The sequence below is a fragment of the Brachyistius frenatus genome, unplaced genomic scaffold, assembly GCF_029030835.1.
Source record: "Brachyistius frenatus isolate BFR_SWC_R1_liver_20210118 unplaced genomic scaffold, ASM2903083v1 Contig_375, whole genome shotgun sequence".
Lineage (NCBI taxonomy): Eukaryota > Metazoa > Chordata > Actinopteri > Embiotocidae > Brachyistius > Brachyistius frenatus.
Window position 1 is genome coordinate 30993 of NW_027210974.1, and position 26040 is coordinate 57032.

Here is a 26040-nt window from a genome sequence, read left to right on the forward strand (position 1 = left end):
GGGGGCGGGGTCAACATCTCGCTCCACGTTGGTTCTGAGAAGGTTCTGCGGTGGAACCATGGAACCGGACATGTCGAGAACCGACCTGGTGAAAGGAATCATCACCGAGAAGCTGACCGCCGCCGCCCGGGACATCCTGACGGTGGTGGAGAACATCATAGCCGGCTACGAGGAGGAGGCGTCGGGCTTCAGGCAGGAGATCGAGCGGCAGAGCAGGCTGGTGGAGCTCCTGCAGGAGGACATCAAAGAGGAGGCAGCAGGTGGGCGACACGGCGACGAACCCCGTTCACAAACCTCTTAGTTTAACGGGTCAACCCGCAGACACCCGGTACACCGACATAACGGCTCCGGGTGGAGCAAAGGCTGGAGGAGTTCGTGACGGAGCTCACAGGTCGTAGTTCATATCTGAAGGGAGGTCAAGTCCGGAAGGTCGTTTACAGACATGAACTGCTGTTCTGATCGGATCTCCAGAATCACAACAGACTCATGTGAACATCAGGAGGAGGAAGGTTCAGTTTACTGAAGAAGAAGAAGGTTCAGTTTACTGAAGAAGAAGAAGAAGAAGGTTCAGTCTACTGAAGAAGAAGAAGAAGAAGGTTCAGTCTACTGAAGAAGAAGAAGAAGGTTCAGTCTACTGAAGAAGAAGAAGGTTCAGTCTACTGAAGAAGAAGAAGAAGGTTCAGTTTACTGAAGAAGAAGAAGAAGAAGGTTCAGTCTACTGAAGAAGAAGAAGAAGGTTCAGTTTACTGAAGAAGAAGAAGAAGAAGGTTCAGTCTACTGAAGAAGAAGAAGAAGGTTCAGTCTACTGAAGAAGAAGAAGAAGAAGAAGGTTCAGTCTACTGAAGAAGAAGAAGAAGGTTCAGTTTACTGAAGAAGAAGAAGAAGAAGGTTCAGTCTACTGAAGAAGAAGAAGAAGGTTCAGTCTACTGAAGAAGAAGAAGGTTCAGTCTACTGAAGAAGAAGAAGAAGGTTCAGTCTACTGAAGAAGAAGAAGGTTCAGTTTACTGAAGAAGAAGAAGAAGGTTCAGTCTACTGAAGAAGAAGAAGAAGGTTCAGTCTACTGAAGAAGAAGAAGGTTCAGTCTACTGAAGAAGAAGAAGAAGAAGGTTCAGTTTACTGAAGAAGAAGAAGAAGAAGAAGGTTCAGTTTACTGAAGAAGAAGAAGAAGAAGGTTCAGTCTACTGAAGAAGAAGAAGAAGGTTCAGTTTACTGAAGAAGAAGAAGAAGAAGGTGGTTCAGTCTACTGAAGAAGAAGAAGGTTCAGTCTACTGAAGAAGAAGAAGAAGGTTCAGTCTACTGAAGAAGAAGAAGAAGAAGGTTCAGTTTACTGAAGAAGAAGAAGAAGGTTCAGTCTACTGAAGAAGAAGAAGAAGGTTCAGTCTACTGAAGAAGAAGAAGGTTCAGTTTACTGAAGAAGAAGAAGAAGGTTCAGTCTACTGAAGAAGAAGAAGGTTCAGTCTACTGAAGAAGAAGAAGAAGAAGGTTCAGTTTACTGAAGAAGAAGAAGAAGAAGAAGGTTCAGTCTACTGAAGAAGAAGAAGAAGGTTCAGTCTACTGAAGAAGAAGAAGGTTCAGTCTACTGAAGAAGAAGAAGAAGGTTCAGTCTACTGAAGAAGAAGAAGGTTCAGTCTACTGAAGAAGAAGAAGAAGAAGAAGGTTCAGTTTACTGAAGAAGAAGAAGAAGGTTCAGTTTACTGAAGAAGAAGAAGAAGGTTCAGTCTACTGAAGAAGAAGAAGAAGGTTCAGTTTACTGAAGAAGAAGAAGAAGGTTCAGTCTACTGAAGAAGAAGAAGAAGGTTCAGTTTACTGAAGAAGAAGAAGGTTCAGTTTACTGAAGAAGAAGAAGAAGAAGAAGGTTCAGTCTACTGAAGAAGAAGAAGAAGGTTCAGTTTACTGAAGAAGAAGAAGAAGAAGGTTCAGTCTACTGAAGAAGAAGAAGAAGAAGAAGGTTCAGTCTACTGAAGAAGAAGAAGAAGAAGGTTCAGTCTACTGAAGAAGAAGAAGAAGAAGAAGAAGAAGGTTCAGTCTACTGAAGAAGAAGAAGAAGGTTCTGAAGAAGAAGAAGTTCAGTTTACTGAAGAAGAAGAAGAAGAAGGTTCAGTTTACTGAAGAAGAAGAAGAAGAAGAAGGTTCAGTTTACTGAAGAAGAAGAAGAAGGTTCAGTTTACTGAAGAAGAAGAAGAAGGTTCAGTTTACTGAAGAAGAAGAAGAAGAAGAAGGTTCAGTTTACTGAAGAAGAAGAAGAAGGTTCAGTTTACTGAAGAAGAAGAAGAAGGTTCAGTTTACTGAAGAAGAAGAAGAAGGTTCAGTTTACTGAAGAAGAAGAAGAAGAAGGTTCAGTTTACTGAAGAAGAAGAAGAAGAAGGTTCAGTTTACTGAAGAAGAAGAAGAAGAAGGTTCAGTTTACTGAAGAAGAAGAAGAAGAAGGTTCAGTTTACTGAAGAAGAAGAAGAAGGTTCAGTTTACTGAAGAAGAAGAAGAAGGTTCAGTTTACTGAAGAAGAAGAAGAAGGTTCAGTCTACTGAAGAAGAAGAAGAAGGTTCAGTCTACTGAAGAAGAAGAAGAAGGTTCAGTCTACTGAAGAAGAAGAAGAAGGTTCAGTTTACTGAAGAAGAAGAAGGTTCAGTTTACTGAAGAAGAAGAAGAAGGTTCAGTTTACTGAAGAAGAAGAAGAAGGTTCAGTCTACTGAAGAAGAAGAAGAAGGTTCAGTTTACTGAAGAAGAAGGTTCAGTCTACTGAAGAAGAAGAAGGTTCAGTCTACTGAAGAAGTGAAACAGCTGTCTAACAGCGGGATCATTGACACGAGGCCACAGTGAGCATCTTTAACCGATCACATGTTTCATTGTTGATAAGAGCAGACCGGAACATCTGGGAACTTTCACTTTCAGAAACGTTCCCGCCCCCTTTTAGACGAAAACACAATTAGTTTATAAATGATCACAAAAACACCACGTCAAGTACATGTATGTCCACTCTGTCTGCGGTACGTCATTATTTAAACCGGTTCTTTTAAAGCAGCAGTTTGGAGAAAAGTCTCAACTTCCTCAGATTCTCTTCTGATGTCAATGCTTGTCTTTTCCCCCCAGTAGGGGGCGTGGTGGTGGTGAGAGGCTGATGGCGTCACGTTCATGAGCGATTTAACGTTTCTGACACTAACGTTTGGGTCCAGATGAACTGACTACATTCTGGAAGCTCTTCTTTTATTTATTTGACCCAGAAAATCACAACTCAAGCCTGTTTTTGTTGAATCTGTGATCCAGATGACCAGCAGCTGTTTCCTCTCGGGGAGGCCGGAGGACGTGAACTACCCGGAAAGGAACAACTGCAACAATATGCACCAAGTATGACCTGGAATCCCGTTTTAGAACTAATTCTAGTCCTTCTTCAGGCAGCTTTATCTTTATTAAGAGATGTTCTGTTCTTCATTTTATCTACATGGATGGAAAATATCTGAGAAACAAGGGAAACATTTTAGAAATTTATCAACTGACAAAAATCTGTAGTCCCGATTAATCTGGGGATAATTTATCAGGATTAATCTGGGAATCATTCGGTCAATAAAACATCAGAAAATAAGGATAATTATTGTGTGAATGAGAGCAAGATGTATTCAGGTTTGTGTATTAAATGTAGATCATAGAACACCTGGTGTACCACAGGGATCAACACCACCAACACCATTATTGTTGTTTTCTTCAGATTTTGTTTTCTAATCATACCAACAGGACTTTATCACCTCCATGGCTGCAACTAACAGCTGTTTATATTGTTATTAATAATTTGTAGGACTAGAGTCAGTATCATCCAAAGAATATGTGAAAACTACTGAAAAGTCTATTATCCTTTAAAAAAAAAAAAAAAACTGTTATCACCTGTTACCATCTCCACATTCAGCATCACCATGTTGTGATCTAAAAATAGCAACTGAAGTGTAATTTGTGTGCAGTTGTGGAGGACAGCTGGAGTCTGGGAACCCACCGCTGTCCTCATGAGACGGTGGAGGACCAGCGACCGCAGAAAAGATCCACTCTGGATCAGCAACACGTCACGGAGACGAGTTATGAAACAGAAGAAAGGTTACAGGACACACACACACACACACACACACACACACACACACACACACACACACACACACACACACACACACACACACACACACACACACACACACACACACACACAGTATATTGTGCACCCAAAGAATAATTCTGTCTAACTCAGCTGCTGATCTCCATATTTTAGGTCGTTGCCTCCCACAGTTCAGTGTGACGGGAGGAACGTGGACGAACAGCAGAACCCGGTAGAGCTCAGGATCCGTGTCCTGGACGAGTGTGTGAAGAAAGTACATTCAGGCAACAGTAAGTCTGAAGCCAAAGTGGAGTGAAATTTGTTGGCAAAACAAAACACAAAAAGTTGCTTCTTATGTGTAACAAATATCTTCATGTTTGTGGGGGAAAATAAGCTTTTCATTGGAATCTCGACGTTTGTAGTCTTTAAATTGTACTTAATTTTGAACTCTGATACGTGAACAAAAAAATCGTTAACATGACCGCTTCCAGCCGAGTGTTCCTGAGCCCATGCAGTGATTTCCACCAAAGCAGTGCCGCCTGAGGGCCCGAAGATCACAGACAATGTCAGATTTGAGGTTAAACTCGTCCACAGAGACCCTTGAAATGCTTCAGAAGTTTTTGGGAAATCTTCCACACGCCCGCTCAAAGCGTGTTGAAAACTCATGTTGGAGAAGCCTGTTGCCATGGCGACACAGTTCAAGTGGGTTTCAAAAGACGCAGCAACAGACAGGAAACTGAAACAAAGTGACAAAGAGGGAAGAAGAAGAGCGCAGACATACAGGGAGGGAAGGACAACGAGGGACAGATGAAACTAGAAGACAGGAAGTGAAACGAGACATACAATCCAACAGGAAGCACCAAACCCAGACTGACCTGAAGACTACGAAGCAGAAAAGAAGTCGGAACCAGAACAGAAGCTCAGAAGGTCCCAGTGGAACTGTTGACAGTCTGACTCTGGGGGACGGATTCACGGTGACACAAAGAAAACCCAGCTGGTGTCTCCTGACCTGACGATCCTTCTTCGGTCTCGGACGGTGACGTTCTGATGGACATTTGTCTGTGTTTCAGGTTTTAAGAAGTACCCGGTTCGAGAGCTGCGATGTCCTCGTGGGCTGAAGGAGGCCGACTTCCTGGACCTGCTGAGGTCCACCTTCCCTCTGCTCACTCCTGGCAAATCCTTTGACTTCTTCACATTTGACCGGACCAAGAGACTGCTGCCTCTGGATGTAGCATCTCTGACTCCAGAGGAAATCTCCGGGGCCGCTGGGAAAACGGTCGTCCTCATCCGACCGAAGGTAAGACGTCCCGTTCACAAAGCTGCTGGTTGCTGTTTTATTTGGAAAGCTTTGTTCAGATGGTTGTTGGTATTTTGATGGAAAACATTTCTAAGAGTTTGCTTGGAGAATCTCTTAACTGTTGATCTCGTTTGTATTTCCGCCATTTCCCCCCCAAGAACTCATCAAAGCTGCTGAAAGAGTTTGAGGTCAAGTCCGCCAACGAAGACTTCGATCAATCGCAGACGGACAGTGCTGCTGATTGGTCATTAACCAGCGATCCAACGGGGAAACTCTCCAGGTACTTCAAGTAAATGAGATACAGGACGGTTAAAAACAAGGCGGTCATTAGAAACGAGTTGGAGCTGATGCCAACAGCCCACCAGACTTTAAAGGTTAAAGCATGTTATTATTACGGTATCAACCGCCCTCTGACGTCTGTCTCTCAGCTTCTTATTGTCGCCCGGAGTTTGTTCCACGGTGAGGAAGGACGGCAAATCTCGAAACATGGCAACGAAGAACCACATCCAGCTGAAGCTCCGCGTCCTGGAGGACTCTGACACTCAGGTGCTTTCGAATAAAGGTGCAGACTCGACATTTTTTAATTGTTGTTTTGTGTCTCTTTGGGACAGTTATGTCTCGTAGATCTCGTGAATTCATGAATTATATTTTGAGGATTTTATAGAATATGCAGCAGGAAGTTCTGACACAAATTTATTGTACCTGTCAATAAATAATTACTCTTCTCTCCTCGAGACCCGACCAACTCAAACGTTTTCTTTGTGTTTCAGTGTTTGACAAGTGCCCCCTTTATCAGCTGCGATGTCCTCGCGGGCTGCAGCAGGCCGACTTCCTGGACCTGCTGAGGACCTCCTTCCCTCAGCTGGCTCGTCACCAACCTTTTGACATCTTCACGTCGGACAGGACGAAGAGACTGTTGCCTCTGAACCTGGAGTCGCTGACGCCGGAGGAGCTCTGCAGCGCCGTCACCTCCGCCGGGCACGCTGCCGTCTACTTCCGCCTGAAGGTAGTGTGTCTGATCAGATGTTTGGAAGTTCATCCTCGACTCCACCTCAGCTTCTCTGCAGATCCACCTCTCTTTCTACCAAACATCGGGCGGCAAATCATCATTTGAATAAGGATGGTGTCCCTGTTTTTGGTGGAAACGTCACTAAAGGAACATTTTTCTCTCAGCGTCCGGAGGAAGTCCAGACCAGAGAGGGAGAGCCTGCTGCTGAAGGTCCTCCGTCCACCCTGGATCCCCCCACACTGAACACCAGGTGAGTCCACAACAAGAGTCAGCTGCTTGTTGATGTAAACAATGTAAACTCCAATGTCATGCCCTAATCTCTGTCTTTAATGTTACGGTGTCCCAGCGACCCGGCTCAGAGGACGGCGCACGAACGATCTCCGATCAGTAAATCGGACATCCCGGTACATCTCAAGATCCGCATCCTGCAGGACTCTCGAATTAAGGCCGTCGGACCCACCGGTAAATTTAAAGCTGTTGACTCTGTTCAATAAATGTGTTGATGAAGTTATACTATTTTAAAAAAGGTGAATATTTAAATGTAATATCCTTGTTTGGAGGTTTGGACACGTAGCAACAACCAGGGCCGGTAGTTGTAGTTGTGACTGGTCCTTTTCTGTTGTTTTGGGTTCCCTTGCTCTCATTTTATTTCTTAGTAGTTGTTTTCTGTCTCTTTAATTGACTGGATATAAAAGTGTTCATAAGGCCGATGTAAATGTGTCTTCAGCTGCAATACCAGCGAGTGCCACTAGAGGTCGGCTCCAAAAAGCCTCCGGCTCCATAGACTCCCATTCAACTTCTCTCATCAAATCCAAAGTGAATAAAATGTGTCCATCAGTTATCTCGGTGTTGTTAGCTAAAGTCACTCCTTCTTCTTAGTTTTCTGGAGGTCCATCTGAAAATAATCCCTCATTCATTAGAAAAGAAGATTCAAGAAGACCTGGTTTTGGGGGCGTGTCTGTTTGATTGACAGGCCTGTGGTGCAGTCAGGTTACAGCTGTCGGTGGGCGGGACGTAGTATCGTCAGGTTTCCGATCAGATCGGTCAGATCCACCTCTGGCTCCTCCCCCAGCTCGTCCAAATATGGTCACTTCCTGCTCCAAACCGCTCCGAACTATCAAGATGGTGACGGACAGAATCTGAACTGGAGGATTCATAACGTTCACAAACCAACGATGACATCACTGATGGAGGATGACTTCACTGATGGTTGATGACATCACTGATTGATGACATCACTGATGGATGATGACATCACTGATGGTTGATACTTGATCTCTTTGTAGTTTTATTTCTCTTCAAGGTCATTTTGTGTCTCTGTGTTGTCAGTATTTGTCTTTTCTCGTGACATTTTGTTCGTGAGGCTCAGTTGGGGATCGAGAGTCGACTGTCGAACATCAGCACTGTTAGGACGGTTTGAACTAGATGAAATTATTCATACAGATTTACTGGCTGTAGTTCTGGTAACATTGATGGATTGATTGGATGAGTTTCTTCTTTGTTTTTTGGTCCCAGTGTTACAGAAGTGCCCGGCTTACGAGCTGCAGTGTCCCGGTGGCCTGCTGGAGGCCGACTTCATGGACCTGCTGAGGTCTGCCTTTCCTCAGCTCGCTGATAATAAACCTTTTACCATTTTAACTGGTAGAAGTAAACTGAAGCCTCTGAACGTGGACTGTATCACCCCGGAGGAGATCCGTCGGAGCAGCAGGTCCGTTGGGAATCCGCTCATCTACATCCGACTGGAGGTACAGCAACACGTTGTCTTTAGCTTCTACACCGCTTAAACCTCAGGGACGAGATCTGGTCTCTACGGGACGAGATCTGGTCTCTACGGGACTCTTTCCTCCAAACATCAGCAGACAAATGTCCTTTTGAGTCATCGTCATTTTGGTGGGAACTTTATCTAAGAAACAAACTCGTGTTTCAGTGTCCAGTTGAAATCCAGACCACAGAGGACGTGTCGGCTGCTGAAGGTCGTCCACCTGAAGGTCATCCGCCCACCCCGGATCCCCCCACACCGGACACCAGGTGAGTCTAAGACACCTTCCCTGTTGATGTAAACAATCTAAAGTCGTATGTAATCCCTAATCCTTCGTGTTATTGTGTCCCAGCGAGCAGGCTGACAGGTGGAAGACGAGCAGACTTCAGCAGATTGAATCTCAGGCCCACGTCGACCTCAGGATCTGTTTCCTGATGGACTCCCGCATCAATGCCATCTCACCTTTGGGTAAATTTAAAGCCATTAACTCTGTTCAAATGTTCAATCAATCAGTGTGGATATGATTGAAGTCAAAGCAACATATTCAAACTCAAAGCCTGTGACACCAGAAGGTGAACCACCTTAGCTTATGAGCTAATGGCTAACATGCCAGTAAGCCAAGTACACGCTAGCTGTGCTCACGATGACTCTGCAAGCTTCTCTGGATGGTCTGAAGTGGTCTGACTGACTGGAGGACCTTCTTTGTTGTCAGTGTTTCAGAAGAGCTCGGTTCATGAGCTGCGATGTCCTCGTGGCCTGCAGGAGGCCGACTTCCTGGACCTGCTGGCGTCCACCTTCCCCCAGCTGGTGCCCAACAGACCTTTTGACATCCTCATAACCAACAAAACCAGGATGCTGCTTCCTCTGACAGTGAAGTCGCTGACACCAGAGGAGATCCACGTAGCCATCAAGTCCTCTGGGAACTCGGCCCTCTACATCCGACCGAAGGTCTGATCCTCGTAGAACCGCTTCGGCAGGTCTTTGTGCACGACTCCAGTTTGAAGTCTTGTTCGGTAAACGTCTGTAACGACACCCTGTGATTTGGTACAAATCTCTTCAAGGTCCAAGAGATCGCCGGAGCGAAAAAGCTTTCCCTCCGGGAGAAAGACGTCGACGCTGCTGGAGATTTTCTGCCCTTCTCCGATCAAACCCGGCTGGACTCCAGGTACGTGTGAAACGTTTATTCCGACCGTTGAACAGTTCGTGGAATCGAATCGAATCAAATACGGATTTGACACATCAACACACGTGTCAATATTTGATCTGATTTCTCCACATAGTTTCCGCTGCGGTCCCGTCGGAGGAGGAGACGGTGGAGCGAGCGACGTGTCCGACGGCTCGGCGTCACTGGACGTACAAACAGAAGCAGCTGACGACGGTGCAGCTTCAGAGTCGGTCGTTCTGCCGTCCGAACGGTGTCGGACTGTTTCTGCAGGCCGCGACGGGACGGACGGAGGCGAGGACACGAAACCGAACCGAGGTGACGACCGACCCGAGAACGCAACGGGGACGCGACCGTCTGGTGTCAGAACCGACCGGGTCCGGCGGTCTTCGTACGCGGCGGCGGTGAACGGTTACGTCCGGCTGTGCTGTCAGGTCTGCCGAACGTCACGCGGGTCGCACAGCATGTTGATCAAACACGCCTGGCGACACGTGGACGAGCAGCGGAGCGTCTGCGGCGTCTGTGGACAGCAGACGGCGTCCACACACGAGCTCAGGCAGCATCTTCAGAATCATAAGAAAACGCTGCGCTGCAACACCTGCGGGAAGTCTTTCGTCAGCGTCAACGGCTTCAAGGGACACGTCGGTCGACACGAAGCCGAGTTCACGGAGAAGTCGCCGCCGAAGAGTCGCAAGCGCGACCGTGCGACCGATAAGATGCGCAAAAGTGACAGGTGGCGGCACGTTTGTAGTAAATGCAACAAAAGCTTCTCGAACAGTTCAAACCTGGTGATTCACATGAGGGTCCACACGGGGGAGAAACCTCACCAGTGTCATGACTGTGGGATGTTCTTCAGTCAGAGGACACATCTGGACAAACACCTGTTGACGCATCAGGCGAAGAAAACACCATTTACCAATGAACCAGCTTTGTAGAGGATAGAAAGGAGGGAACACCACATCATCATGGCAGCACTGCTTTAAAAACAGCCATGTTTCTGATGTGGAAATCACTGCATGGGCTCAGGAACACGCTACTGTTAGCGGGTGTTTTGAAGATTTTCTGTTTCCCCAAAATCTGCTGTTTGTCTGCTCCAGTTTCAGGTTTCCATGGTGACATCACTGATGTTCAGGTACCAGCGGTCACGTTAACCTGAAGAACTCAGTGATGATGATGATGATGAAGAGACGACTCTGAATACTTCCTGATGGAGGTTGTTGCTTCCTGCTGCTCCGTGTGCAGCACCGTGCTGCGTTCAGGAACACTCTCTGAATCGTTGGATCGACCCTCGAAAAATGACCTCCCAAAAATATGACATCTAGTTCAATACCAAACACGCATACGTCTTATTTTCTTTACAAAGAAAACGAGAGACAGGCTTTTAATTTGAAATGAAAGCTTTTAATTTGAAACAAAGGCTTTTAATTGGACAACTTTATGACGCTGTGTTCAGCTGACCAACGATGTAACTTCAGCTCCTAAAAAACATCAGAAGACTTTCTGCAGTAAATTTTACATGATAGATTTTTAAAAAGTCATTAGAGCTCCCCAGAAATGACATACGATGTTTCTTGGTGACAAACGGGTCGACTAAACTTCAGCCTGTTATCAGACAAAGGTCAAAGTTAACGGGTCGTGTTGACGAGGATTTAAATGCATTTTAAAAATGGTTCCGTTTCACAGAGGAAACAACGCGTAGTTTCGAATAGCAGCTTGGTTTTTACTTACTGTACGTGATGTAGAGATATTTTTATTTTCCAGATAACAACATTCAATAATAAAAGAAAAACTTAATGCCAAAAAAAAAAAAAAAAAGAGATCCGGTTTACGTGAATACATCAGCAACCCCAAAAAAATGCTTTTATAAAAATAGAAAAATGTTCAGCAGGTTGAGTATAACTCAACAATCTGAAGCTGATTATTTTATTTAAGATTTGTGTTCAACTTTTATTTTTTTTACATGTAACTTTTCTGTTGCAGTTAATATTGCTGTAAGTTTAATGTTGTTGTTTTTACCTTATTGATGAGTGTTTTATTGAATGCAGAACTTTTATTTGCTGTTTCAAAACATGGAGATTTAATTTGAATGTTGTTTAGACTTATGTTGACTTTGTTTACCGGTGATGTTGATAATTTAAATAAATTTGTTATTTTTCCACTTCACTTCTGTGTTTATGCAATTATTGTTTACAATTTTACACATTTCTTTGACAAATATTTAAGTCTGGCCGACATTATAAAGATTGTAGGAAATTAAAACATATTTATGCTACTTGTATTCATTCATTTTCACATTTCATGATAAGTGCTGCATACTTTTTTAATGTCTTTAAGTTTTTGTTAAATGTTTAACCACACTGATGTTTAAATATAAAATTATAATAATTCTGAATGCTTTAAAAGGTTTTTGTATGTCTTAGTTTAGTTTGTTTTGGTCCTACTCATACTTGTTACACCTTACGTAGGATTATGGTTAGTGGCACCTTGTTTTTACATCCAAAAGCTTTGCATTAATATTTTTTTTATGTTGTATTATTATCTGTTATGATCCTTTAAATGTTAAATGTTTTGTAACTTTGGTTAGATGCTAAATATTAGGTTTTAAAAATGTTTTAAACAAATAACATTAACAGAAATGTAAAGAAACTTTTAAGTTTTGTGTTTTACTAATACTTGTCATATTTTTTGCAGTAATACACTTTAAATAGGTAATATGATACTTAATGATATTAAGTAATACTTTCTTAAAGGTTTTTGTTTTATTTATTCATTGTTTATTTTCTAATGAATGTTATTGTGATTTTAAGTGTTTTGAAAGAGTTTAAAAACATGAGCTGCTCCTTATTTCTAAAACATGCTAACACTGTTTATAAGGAACATTTAAAAGTAGCGGAAATACAAACGATTCTTTGTTTCTCCACGGACGCCATTTGTGGCTGCACCAAAACCCGGAACAACATCTTACGCGCGAAGTGTGGCCATTGTGCGACAACAGACACTTGAGTAAACAAAAACAAACAAACAAACCATGTTTTACCGGCAGAGGAGCCAGCTGGAGCTCCTGCAGCCCCGGGTCGACCCGGAGCAGAGAGGTCGGTCAGAGGAGCTCCGAGGCGGGAAGATTCAACTCAGGACTTAGTTTATAAACTCTGATTTAACGTTTATTTCCTCTTAAAAACACATGAACACATGAACTGAACACATGAACTGAACACATGAACACATGAACTGAACACATGAACGGAACACATGAACTGAACACATGAACACATGAACTGAACACATGAACGGAACACATGAACACATGAACTGAACACATGAACGGAACACATGAACACATGAACTGAACACATGAACACATGAACGGAACACATGAACACATGAACGGAACACATGAACGGAACACATGAACACATGAACGGAACACATGAACTGAACACATGAACGGAACACATGAACAGAACACATGAACTGAACACATGAACGGAACACATGAACACATGAACTGAACACATGAACAGAACACATGAACACATGAACTGAACACATGAACGGAACACGTACACATGAACAGAACACATGAACTGAACACATGAACACATGAACGGAACACATGAACAGAACACATGAACAGAACACATGAACACATGAACTGAACACATGAACGGAACACATGAACTGAACACATGAACACATGAACTGAACACATGAACGGAACACATGAACACGTGAACTGAACACATGAACACATGAACTGAACACATGAACGGAACACATGAACTGAACACATGAACACATGAACGGAACACATGAACACGAACTGAACACATGAACGGAACACATGAACAGAACACATGAACTGAACACATGAACACATGAACGGAACACATGAACACATGAACACATGAACTGAACACATGAACGGAACACATGAACACATGAACTGAACACATGAACTGAACACATGAACGGAACACATGAACACATGAACGGAACACATGAACACATGACCGGAACACATGAACTGAACACATGAACACATGAACTGAACACATGAACGGAACACATGAACACATGAACGGAACACATGAACACATGAACGGAACACATGAACACATGAAATGACCACATGAACACATGAACGGAACACATGAACTGAACACATGAACACATGAACGGAACACATGAACGGAACACATGAACGGAACACATGAACACATGAAGGGAACACATGAACACATTAACTGAACACATGAAATGAACACATGAACTGAACACATGAACGGAACACATGAACACATGAACGGAACACATGAACTGAACAAATGAATGGAACACATGAACACATGAACTGAACACATGAACGGAACACATGAACACATGAACTGAACACATGAACAGAACACATGAACACATGAACGGAACACATGAACACATGAACACATGAACTGAACACATGAACGGAACACATGAACACATGAACTGAACACATGAACGGAACACATGAACGGAACACATGAACACATGAACTGAACACATGAACGGAACACATGAACGGAACACATGAACTGAACACATGAACGGAACACATGAACTGAACACATGAACACATGAACAGAACACATGAACACATGAACTGAACACATGAACGGAACACATGAACAGAACACATGAACACATGAACGGAACACATGAACGGAACACATGAACTGAACACATGAACACATGAACGGAACACATGAACACATGAATGGAACACATGAACTGAACACATGAACGGAACACATGAACAGAACACATGAACACATGAACTGAACACATGAACAGAACACATGAACACATGAACACATGAACTGAACACATGAACGGAACACATGAACACATGAACGGAACACATGAACTGAACAAATGAATGGAACACATGAACACATGAACTGAACACATGAACGGAACACATGAACACATGAACTGAACACATGAACAGAACACATGAACACATGAACGGAACACATGAACACATGAACACATGAACTGAACACATGAACGGAACACATGAACACATGAACTGAACACATGAACGGAACACATGAACGGAACACATGAACGGAACACATGAACACATGAACTGAACACATGAACGGAACACATGAACTGAACACATGAACGGAACACATGAACTGAACACATGAACACATGAACAGAACACATGAACACATGAACTGAACACATGAACACATGAACGGAACACATGAACGGAACACATGAACTGAACACATGAACACATGAACGGAACACATGAACACATGAATGGAACACATGAACTGAACACATGAACACATGAACTGAACACATGAACGGAACACATGAACACATGAACTGAACACATGAACGGAACACATGAACTGAACACATGAACACATGAACTGAACACATGAACACATGAACGGAACACATGAACACATGAACGGAACACATGAACGGAACACATGAACTGAACACATGAACGGAACACATGAACAGAACACATGAACTGAACACATGAACGGAACACATGAACACATGAACTGAACACTTGAACAGAACACATGAACACATGAACTGAACACATGAACGGAACACGTACACATGAACAGAACACATGAACTGAACACATGAACACATGAACGGAACACATGAACAGAACACATGAACAGAACACATGAACACATGAACTGAACACATGAACGGAACACATGAACTGAACACATGAACACATGAACTGAACACATGAACGGAACACATGAACACATGAACTGAACACATGAACACATGAACTGAACACATGAACACATGAACTGAACACATGAACGGAACACATGAACTGAACACATGAACACATGAACTGAACACATGAACACATGAACGGAACACATGAACACGAACTGAACACATGAACGGAACACATGAACAGAACACATGAACTGAACACATGAACACATGAACGGAACACATGAACACATGAACACATGAACTGAACACATGAACGGAACACATGAACACATGAACTGAACACATGAACTGAACACATGAACGGAACACATGAACACATGAACGGAACACATGAACACATGACCGGAACACATGAACTGAACACATGAACACATGAACTGAACACATGAACGGAACACATGAACACATGAACGGAACACATGAACACATGAACGGAACACATGAACACATGAAATGACCACATGAACACATGAACGGAACACATGAACTGAACACATGAACACATGAACGGAACACATGAACGGAACACATGAACGGAACACATGAACACATGAAGGGAACACATGAACACATTAACTGAACACATGAAATGAACACATGAACTGAACACATGAACGGAACACATGAACACATGAACGGAACACATGAACTGAACAAATGAATGGAACACATGAACACATGAACTGAACACATGAACGGAACACATGAACACATGAACTGAACACATGAACAGAACACATGAACACATGAACGGAACACATGAACACATGAACACATGAACTGAACACATGAACGGAACACATGAACACATGAACTGAACACATGAACGGAACACATGAACGGAACACATGAACACATGAACTGAACACATGAACGGAACACATGAACGGAACACATGAACTGAACACATGAACGGAACACATGAACTGAACACATGAACACATGAACAGAACACATGAACACATGAACTGAACACATGAACGGAACACATGAACAGAACACATGAACACATGAACGGAACACATGAACGGAACACATGAACTGAACACATGAACACATGAACGGAACACATGAACACATGAATGGAACACATGAACTGAACACATGAACGGAACACATGAACAGAACACATGAACACATGAACTGAACACATGAACAGAACACATGAACACATGAACACATGAACACATGAACTGAACACATGAACGGAACACATGAACACATGAACTGAACAAATGAATGGAACACATGAACACATGAACTGAACACATGAACGGAACACATGAACACATGAACTGAACACATGAACAGAACACATGAACACATGAACGGAACACATGAACACATGAACACATGAACTGAACACATGAACGGAACACATGAACACATGAACTGAACACATGAACGGAACACATGAACGGAACACATGAACGGAACACATGAACACATGAACTGAACACATGAACGGAACACATGAACTGAACACATGAACGGAACACATGAACTGAACACATGAACACATGAACAGAACACATGAACACATGAACTGAACACATGAACACATGAACGGAACACATGAACGGAACACATGAACTGAACACATGAACACATGAACGGAACACATGAACACATGAATGGAACACATGAACTGAACACATGAACGGAACACATGAACAGAACACATGAACACATGAACTGAACACATGAACAGAACACATGAACACATGAACACATGAACTGAACACATGAACGGAACACATGAACAGAACACATGAACGGAACACATGAACGGAACACATGAACGGAACACATGAACACATGAACGGAACACATTCACAACTGATAACGATCATAACTACGACTCGGCCCAAACACCTCATGAACATTTCAGAGGAACTGAACTGATGTGATTTACAGTTCAGCTCAGATCTAAACAACACGTTTGATTAGAAGTTGTAAAAACAGTTTATTCATGATTTATCAATCAGTAAATGTTTTTAATTCATCACCTTCAGATTCAAGTTTAAACTCACCGACAAGCAGTGATGAAAGTTTGTTTTTTATTACTGATCACATTCTGTTCCATTTTGATCGGAAACACGAAGATCTGGTTTCAGCTGAGGAGGAAGAGGAGGAGGAGGAGGAGGAGGAAGAGGAGGAGGAGGAGGAGGAGGAAGAGGAGGCGTTGGTGCAACCAGCAACGAGCTCCAGACCCAAAGTAGAAGATTTGAAGGACCGGGATTATCAAATACACTCAAGGTGACGAGTCCCAATGTCGACCCAACGACAACAGCACAATGCATCTGTTCACTGCATGTACGAAAGTATGTGGACGGCCCAGAGGTCAGAGGTCACAGAGGTCACCGAGGTCACAGAGGTCACAAAGGTTACAGAGGTCACCAAGGTCACAGAGGTCACCAAGGTCACAGAGGTCACTGAGGTCACAGAGGTCACAGAGGTTACAGAGGTCACCGTTTGGTTTTTAGGTGTTTCCGAAGAAGAGAAAACTGTTTTTTTTTAAAATACTACTTTATATTTCAGCTTAGTCAGGAAGTATTCAGAGTGTCGTCTCTTCATCATCATCATCATCACTGAGTTCCTCACGTTAACGTGACCTCTGGTACCTGAACATTAGTGACGTTACCATGGAAACCTGAAACTGGAGCAGAGAAACAGCAGATTTTGGGTTAAACTCTGTAAACGGTCATCAGAGACCCTTGAAAGTCTTCAGAAAGTCTCCGGCGATGAAGCGATGAGAACAGGTGTGTTTCCATGTTGTTGCTCTGCAGGTGCTTTTGGCCCCGAGTTCGGTCTGTCAGGAAGAAGAAGCACGGGAGACGTCGCCTCGGTGACGCAGACGACCATCGGAGTCTCCGGATCTGCGTCGTGGAAGACTCCCAGATGGAGGTGATCTCTAACAGCGGTACGTTCAAACACTCATCGGTCCATCGCAGAAACAATATAAACAATAAACCAGGTGCGTTTGGAATAAAATCATTTCAGCTTCTTTAGAGAGGATTTCTACATTTCCTAGTTTGACTTCTACTTGGACTCTTGGACTTAATTCTGTTTTATTCCCGTGTTTGTTTTACAAGTTATGAATTTTAAATCCATCACAGGAAGAGTTTCTTCTTTTTGATTCTTCATCTGTTTTTTCTGCTCCAGTGTTGCACAAATATCCGATGCAGCACCTGAAGTGTCCTCGAGGGCTTGCGGAGGCCGACTTCCTGGACGTGCTGAGGTCACGCTTCCCTCAGCTGGCCGCCGGGCAGCCGTTCGACATCTTCACATCCGGCCGAAGCCGGCGACTGCAGCCTCTGAGGGTGACGGCGGTGACTCCCGAGGGGATCCTCGGGGCCCTCGGGGCCCTCGGGGCCGGACGATCGGCCGTCTACGTCCGACTGAAGGTCGTCTGATGAATTCTTAACTGTTAAAGTTAGACATGTGGAACAATGAGGTAATCACGAAAATATTTCAGTCGACGAGGAGGTTTTTTTTATGGTTTATCTGTCTTGTCGGGTGTTTTGACAACAACAGGGTCAAAACAGGCCTTTTGAATCCCGTGTTTTTACCAAGCTGCCCAGTTTTCACTGTCTGTAGCTTGTTGTTTTTACACCAACAAGAAAACTAAAATTGTGAATAACATTAATATTTGACCAGGGGGGCGGTTGTGCCTGTTTGTTATAAAGCCAGGAGAATATTTCTAGTCTTTCAGGTTATTTTTATAACCCGGGTTCACCTGCCATTGTGATGACAGTCTGGAAACCATCGAGGTCTGAAGGACCAATCAGAGACTAGCAGGGCGGCTGCGAGGAGGGCCAACGATGGCGACCGCCACATGCGGTGCATCGTGCTGCTCCGATGGTTTTAAAATGAGCCCGTAAGGACTCGACGGCTGGAAGCAGCCCGACACGTTCGTGCTGTGAGTTTGTTGGAACTTTCTCTCATTCTGGAGTCAGTTTCCACCCGGTGAGGCGAGCTGCTGTTTGTCGGGGCATTACGACATCACCGGGGTAACGTTCCTCCCGCCCGTCTGGACATCCCGTTACCAGCTGGCTGATCACACGGCAGCTTTAAGAGTCGTTGTTGTTTCTGCTGAACTTTTCCAGAGAGCCGAGGATCCTCGGAGCAGCGAAGACGCTCCTCCTCCTCCTCACGAACCGGACGGCGACTTCGGGACGAACGCTGCCGCGACGCCGGCCGATCCGACCGCAGTGAGCCGGAGGTAACGAGAAGCGAAGGTTTGCTCACATCTCGGCGTCTCTCGGGGTTCAGCCGCTGAACCACGTTCTCTCTGGTGTCAGGTTATCGTCTCCCAGAGATCCGTCTGAAAGGCGGCGGCCGGGCCGGCCTCGGCTCGGAGACCGACCCGCTCACCGTCTGCTCAGGTTCTGCATGCTGGAGGTCTCTCGGTCCGACGCGCCCTCGAAAAGCGGTAAATATTAAACACGGAGGAATGTTCGGTGAAGGTTGTTCTCGAGTGCGACGCCGCTGAACCCGTCGCCGTTCCAGGGATGCTGAAGTCGCCGGTTCAGGACTTGAAGTGTCCCCGTGGTCTCCCGGAGGCCGACTTCCTGGATCTGCTGAGGTCGGCCTTCCCTCAGCTGGCTGGAGACGACAAACCGTTCCACATCTTCAAGTTGGACCGCAGCAGGAGACTCCATCGGCTCGCCGTGAAGACGCTGACGCCGGAGGAGATCTACAGGAGCATCAAGTCCACCGGGGTCAGAAACACCGTCTACATCAGGCTGGAGGTACACGGAGACAAAAGGACTTCAAGAACACGACACCGACCTGTTAAAAACAACTGATCTGTTTAATGCTCGTGAAAAAGGGTTTTTAGAACATTAATTTGGGAACAAACTCTTGCAGACGGGAAAGGAGGAGGAGGAGAAGGAGGAGGAGCTTCAGCTTTTCCCAACCAATGACGACTCAACGTCCACCGGCGCCACGGCGATAAAAGATGGAGCTGCGCTGCGTTCAAGGTAATCTGAGCTGAGAGCGATCAGTCAGTTTCTTTACACAAGTTCCTGACTACACATTTTATTAATCATTTTATTGTACAGAATTAATTTAAAAAAAACATAATGTTACTTAATTTTCTGGGTTTTATCAGTACTAATCAGTAAAATGTCAAACGATACGCAGACAACTCAACAAAAACAGAAGAAACTCCATCATCTATACCCGCTTTTTCCTGAGCAGGGTCACGGGGGGGCGGAGCCTATCCCAGCTCACTTTGGACAGATCACCGGTCCATCACAGAACCAACACGGAGACAGACCGAAACAGAACGTTCACGCTCTCATTCACACCTGAGGGACATTTATTTTTTCCATTAGTTCATAAACATGAATCAGTTATTTTACACTAAGTAGACGTTAGATAATGATGCCAGTCAGCTCACGATGTTCAGTCAAAAAAAACTTTCATTAGATAATAAGTGCTGTTATATTTCCATGTACAGTTTCCTGGATCAGATTAACAGGTGAAGATCAGACCTCAGATATGTCGGCTTCTCCGTGCAGCTACTTTTTAAATTCCTGAATTTCTTCTGTCCAGCGGTTCAACATCACAACAAGCAGACCTGAAGGCAGAAGGACATGCAGCGGACTCCAGACAGGAAGACGGAGACGCAGACTGGAACCCCAAGCTGCAGCCTCCGAGGACAAGGAGGAGGGGAGGAGTCGAGGGAGTGGGAGGAGTCGGAGGCGGTGTGGCGGGGCCTGAGAGCAGTAAGCGGCCCTGTAGAGTTTGTGGAGTTTTGTACAGGATCTCCAACAGCTTGATCAAACACGCCTGGAGACACGTGGACGAGCTTCAGGCCGTTTGCGGCGTGTGCGGAGGTCGGTTTGATTCTGTGGAAGAGTTAAAGGAACATCTTAGAAAGTACAAAAACACTCACAACTGTTTGCATTGTGGGAAATCTTTCCTGACGGTCGCCGGCCTCAACTCCCACACCTCCCTGCACAGCGGAGACCGGCCGTACAAATGCAGCGTTTGCGGCAAAGGCTTCGGCCTGCCGTCCGCGCTGAGCGTTCACCGCTGGATCCACGTGGCCGACAAACCGCACAAGTGCCACGTTTGCTCCAAATCGTTCGGCCTGCGGGCTCAGCTCCGAGCTCACGGCAAGACGCACGCCGGCAGAGACAAATACCACTGCACCATCTGCGGTAAGACCGTCGCCGACCTCAGCTCTCTGAACCGCCATCGACTGACTCACTCGGGGGAGCGGCGCTTCGGCTGCGAGGTGTGCGGGAAGCGTTTCAAACTTCCCGGCACGCTGAAGTCCCACGAGAAGATCCGCACGGCGCGCGAGCGGCCGTTCCTCTGCCACGTCTGCTGCAAAACCTTCCACTCCAACAGCAGCCTGAAGAGTCACATCAGGACGCACGGCGGCGAGCGGCCGTTCGTCTGCGCCGCGTGCGGTAAAGACTTCACGGGCGGCGGCGACCTCGAGGCTCACGTGCGAGTTCACACCGGAGAGACGCCGTTCGTCTGCGACGAGTGCGGCCGCCGCTTCAAGCGCAAGACCAACCTGAACAAGCACATCAGGCGCCACGCGGGCCTCCGGCGTACGTGTGCACGGTCTGCGGCCGGACCTGCTCGCGGCAGGAACACCTGACGGTTCACATGAGGACCCACAACGGAGAGAGACCGCCTGCAGCAAAACCTTCACCCAGAGCCACTGTCTGAAAACACCCATGAAGATCCACCCGGCCGACGCAGCGTCCAGGACCGACTCAGAGAGACACGCAAGCTGAAGAAGTTCCCTGGAGGGTTGATGTGTTTTCATGGGAAGTTCCTTCTTGCCAACAATCATGACAATCATCATGTAGATGAAACATGAATCACTAATGTTTTTGTATTCCTCCTTGTTTTTTCTCCTGTTGTCCCTTTTAACTTTGTATTCTCCTTCGTTTGTGGCCACGGAAACATCTGGAGCTGCTGTTGCATTGAAGATGAGTCGGGAACGGGACGTTTCCTCCAACTGAGCAGCTTAAATTCAGTCCACAAAGTAACAATTCTTCATTTGCTTCAGAAATGTTTTCTGGTGATGAAACCGCCTCGTGACCCTGAATGCAGCATGCGGTGCCTTAACGTGCCCGTCGGAAGCAGATTCCTGCTTTTCTATTCACGGTCGCAGTAAAATAAAGATGGTGCTCGTTCCATGTTGTGTTCGGCTGTGAAGAACAGAGTCCCATGTTTGCTCTGAAGATATAAATGTAACCAAAGTGAAAGTCCGTCTATAAAGTCATCGACGCCTCGTTGGACTTTTTCAGCTCCTGTTTTTGCTTCGTTGCCGACGAATCTACGACGAGCGGCAGGAATGGTTTCAGTTCTCACCGTCATGGCAGCTCCAGCATGCCGTGTTCGGCGAGGATTCGTTGGGTTCGCGTGTGCACCGGCGTCAGGGCGTCGATGATGATGCGCAGAACGGGCGTGGCCTCCCGCTGGTTCTGCACACAGACCAGCTGCAGGAAGTGCTTCCTGTCCGGGAGGCCGAGGAAGAGGAACTCTGCGGCCTGACGGAGCATCCAGTGATGGTGCGGCGCCAACGCCACCTGGTAGGCATCCCTGGAGGAAGAACGCAAGACACACGAGCAGGTCAAAAACGTTACACTGGTTTTTGTGGGCAAACTGTAAAGTTGTGGAACAGTTTCAAATGTAAATCTTCTTCTTGGCGCCTAAAGACGGAGCTGTTACCGGCTCAGCTCTCCAGGCGTCTTGTATCGCCCGCCGGAGTCCGGTCCTTCGGCCAAACCCTCCAGCATCAGTTTGAGCCAGAGGAAGGAGCGATGCAGCCGCAGCAGCGTCCTGCAGCCCGAATCTGTGCGGCGGGAAAAGTCAACCGCGCCCGCTTTGAGCTCCGCCTCCACCATGGACCGAACCGAACGATACGCCTCAAGAGATCAAATGTGAAACTGTCAGCTGTAAATCAATGTTTCACATCGTCCTGTTGCAAAACCAGCGATCGGTCTCACCCCGTCGTCTAATCCAAACGCTGCTGGGGTTCGTGGTCCGGAGCGGTCGGCGTGCTTCCCATGAGCCTCTGCGGTGTGTTTCAGTGACAGCTTTCGAATCAGCACAACCTTTTCATTCACCTTCTGAGAAAAGAAGCTCACCATCGTCCCGAGAGACTCCATGAAACTGAGGACCAAAAGACAAATGTTGTCCACAGGTTCGATGTATTTTCAATACTTTTCTGTTTAACTCTTCTTAACATTTTTAAATCTGGATTTTTGGAAGAAAAAAAAAACGTTTTAGGAAGCGAGTGCAGCACAGGGCTGCAGGAAGCAACGACCTCCACGAGAACATCAGTGATGCACATGTAGCTGAAACCGTGCTGCATTCAGGAACACTCTGAACTCAAAGAAAAGTGGTTTGTGTACTTGAGAAGCTGATCCCAGCTCTGCAGGTACCACTCCAGCAGGACGTCATCGTCATCGGTGGCAAGGCTGGACTTCAAATACAGCAGCAGACGCCAGGCCTGAAAGGACTGGCCGGTACACTCCTTAATGAGGGGCGGGGCTCCATCTGGCTCCGCCCATCCGTCCAGAACCAATGGAGGCTTAAACTTAAGAGAATTAAACCAAAGCTATTTCACTGAATGATCTTTGTGTTGTGTATAATTTCATTATGTAGTAATTTGGAGTCTTCGCTGTCATTTCAGCTCTCTTCATTTTTGTTTTGTCTGTGGTGGTTTTGTGTCTCTGGTGGTTTTGTGTGTCTGTGATGGTTTTGTGTCTCTGGTGGTTTTGTGTCTCTGTGGTGGTTTTGTGTGTCTGTGGTGGTTTTGTGTCTGTGATGGTTTTGTGTCTGTGATGGTTTTGTGTCTCTAGTGGTGGTTGTGTGTCTCTGGTGGTTTTGTGTGTCTGTGGTGGTTTTGTGTCTGTGATGGTTTTGTGTCTCTGTGGTGGTTTTGTGTCTCTGTGGTGGTTTTGTGTCTCTGTGGTGGTTTTGTGTCCCTGTGGTGGTTTTGTGTCTCTGGTGGTTTTGTGTCTCTGTGGTGGTTTTGTGTCTCTGGTGGTTTTGTGTCTCTGTGGTGGTTTTGTGTGTCTGATGGTTTTGTGTCTGGTGGTTTTGTGTGTCTGTGGTGGTTTTGTGTCTCTGGTGGTGGTTTTGTGTCTCTGTGGTGGTTTTGTGTCTCTGTGGTGGTTTTGTGTGTCTCTGGTGGTTTTGTGTGTCTGTGGTGGTTTTGTGTCTGTGATGGTTTTGTGTCTCTGTGGTGGTTTTGTGTCTCTGGTGGTTTTGTGTCTCTGTGGTGGTTTTGTGTCTCTGTGGTGGTTTTGTGTGTCTGTGGTGGTTTTGTGTCTCTGGTGGTTTTGTGTGTCTGTGGTGGTTTTGTGTGTCTGTGGTGGTTTTGTGTCTGTGATGGTTTTGTGTCTCTGGTGGTTTTGTGTCTGGTGGTTTTGTGTGTCTGTGGTGGTTTTGTGTCTCTGTGGTGGTTTTGTGTGTCTGATGGTTTTGTGTCTGGTGGTTTTGTGTGTCTGTGGTGGTTTTGTGTCTCTGTGGTGGTTTTGTGTCTCTGGTGGTGGTTTTGTGTGTCTCATGGTTTTGTGTCTGGTGGTTTTGTGTGTCTGTGGTGGTTTTGTGTCTCTGTGGTGGTTTTGTGTGTCTGATGGTTTTGTGTGTCTCTGGTGGTTTTGTGTCTCTGTGGTGGTTTTGTGTGTCTGATGGTTTTGTGTCTGGTGGTTTTGTGTCTCTGTGGTGGTTTTGTGTCTCTGGTGGTTTTGTGTGTCTGTGGTGGTTTTGTGTCTCTGGTGGTTTTGTGTCTCTGTGGTGGTTGTTTGTCTGTGGTGGTTGTGTGTCTCTGTGGTGGTTGTGTGTCTCTGTGGTGGTTTTGTGTCTCTGTGGTGGTTGTGTGTCTCTGGTGGTTTTGTGTGTCTGTGGTGGTTTTGTGTCTCTGTGGTGGTTTTGTGTCTCTGGTGGTGGTTTTGTGTGTCTCATGGTTTTGTGTCTGGTGGTTTTGTGTGTCTGTGGTGGTTTTGTGTCTCTGTGGTGGTTTTGTGTGTCTGATGGTTTTGTGTGTCTCTGGTGGTTTTGTGTCTCTGTGGTGGTTTTGTGTGTCTGATGGTTTTGTGTCTGGTGGTTTTGTGTCTCTGTGGTGGTTTTGTGTCTCTGGTGGTTTTGTGTGTCTGTGGTGGTTTTGTGTCTCTGGTGGTTTTGTGTCTCTGTGGTGGTTGTTTGTCTGTGGTGGTTGTGTGTCTCTGTGGTGGTTGTGTGTCTCTGTGGTGGTTTTGTGTCTCTGTGGTGGTTGTGTGTCTCTGGTGGTTTTGTGTGTCTGTGGTGGTTTTGTGTCTCTGGTGGTTTTGTGTCTCTGTGGTGGTTTTGTGTCTCTGTGGTGGTTGTGTGTCTGGTGGTTGTGTCTCTGGTGGTTTTGTGTCTCTGTGGTGGTTGTTTGTCTGTGGTGGTTGTGTGTCTCTGTGGTGGTTGTTTGTCTGTGGTGGTTGTGTGTCTCTGTGGTGGTTGTGTGTCTGGTGGTTGTGTGTCTGTCAGTGTCCTCTGACCATGTGGATATATTCCAGACTAACTCAATCTTTCAGTGTTTACATTCTCCAGCAGACTTTGATCCTTCAAAATAGAAAACAGAACCCACCAGTTCACATGAATAACAGGTGACTCATCAAGTAGATAAGTAAGAGACAGTTTGTTTGGTCCGTCCAGACTATGATCCTTCTTCTACCGACTCCATTCAAGTTCAGTTTTAGGGTTACAGTTTTGTCAATGACAGTCGTCACAACTACAGAAATCCAAGTGTGAGTTCGTCCTACCGTTTGGCGGGAAAAACTCCAACATGGCTGCTGTGCGGCGCCGCAGTCTCCGACTCCACCTTGAGCTGAACACAAACCAGATCAATTGAGTTGAAGTTAAAAATTATAACGTTGGTTATTAATTAATTAATTAATGTCTTACAGAGGAACACACACACCCCTCATTTTGACCAAGTGCTATAGACCTTTTGTCATAT

At 45.5% G+C, this 26040-nt stretch overlaps 2 protein-coding genes across 2 annotated transcripts in view; one reads left to right on the forward strand and one right to left on the reverse strand.

The window, feature by feature from the left end:
* LOC138636389 (uncharacterized) lies at positions 1–21832 on the forward strand. Its single transcript, XM_069724386.1, is given in 25 exon segments — positions 1–260; positions 3262–3342; positions 3948–4077; positions 4247–4362; positions 5143–5369; positions 5528–5649; positions 5798–5931; positions 6140–6375; positions 6543–6628; positions 6725–6840; positions 7894–8123; positions 8306–8406; positions 8490–8605; positions 8850–9085; positions 9199–9302; positions 9418–10230; positions 18023–18045; positions 18234–18475; positions 19178–19293; positions 19388–19503; positions 19581–19822; positions 19941–20053; positions 20631–21640; positions 21643–21726; positions 21729–21832. Coding segments are annotated over 25 exon segments (5100 nt in total). The 5' UTR covers positions 1–58.
* Positions 20850–26040, reverse strand: part of LOC138636404 (ceramide-1-phosphate transfer protein-like) — a 7306-nt gene continuing 2115 nt past the window's right edge. Inside the window, exons 2-7 of the mRNA XM_069724404.1 lie at positions 25844–25908; positions 23462–23646; positions 23054–23219; positions 22776–22972; positions 22416–22646; positions 20850–20926 (exon numbers count right to left, since the gene is read on the reverse strand). Of these exons, the coding sequence (XP_069580505.1) occupies positions 22418–22646; positions 22776–22972; positions 23054–23219; positions 23462–23646; positions 25844–25908 (842 nt within the window). The 3' untranslated portion in view covers positions 20850–20926; positions 22416–22417. The remainder of the gene's footprint in view (positions 20927–22415; positions 22647–22775; positions 22973–23053; positions 23220–23461; positions 23647–25843; positions 25909–26040) is intronic.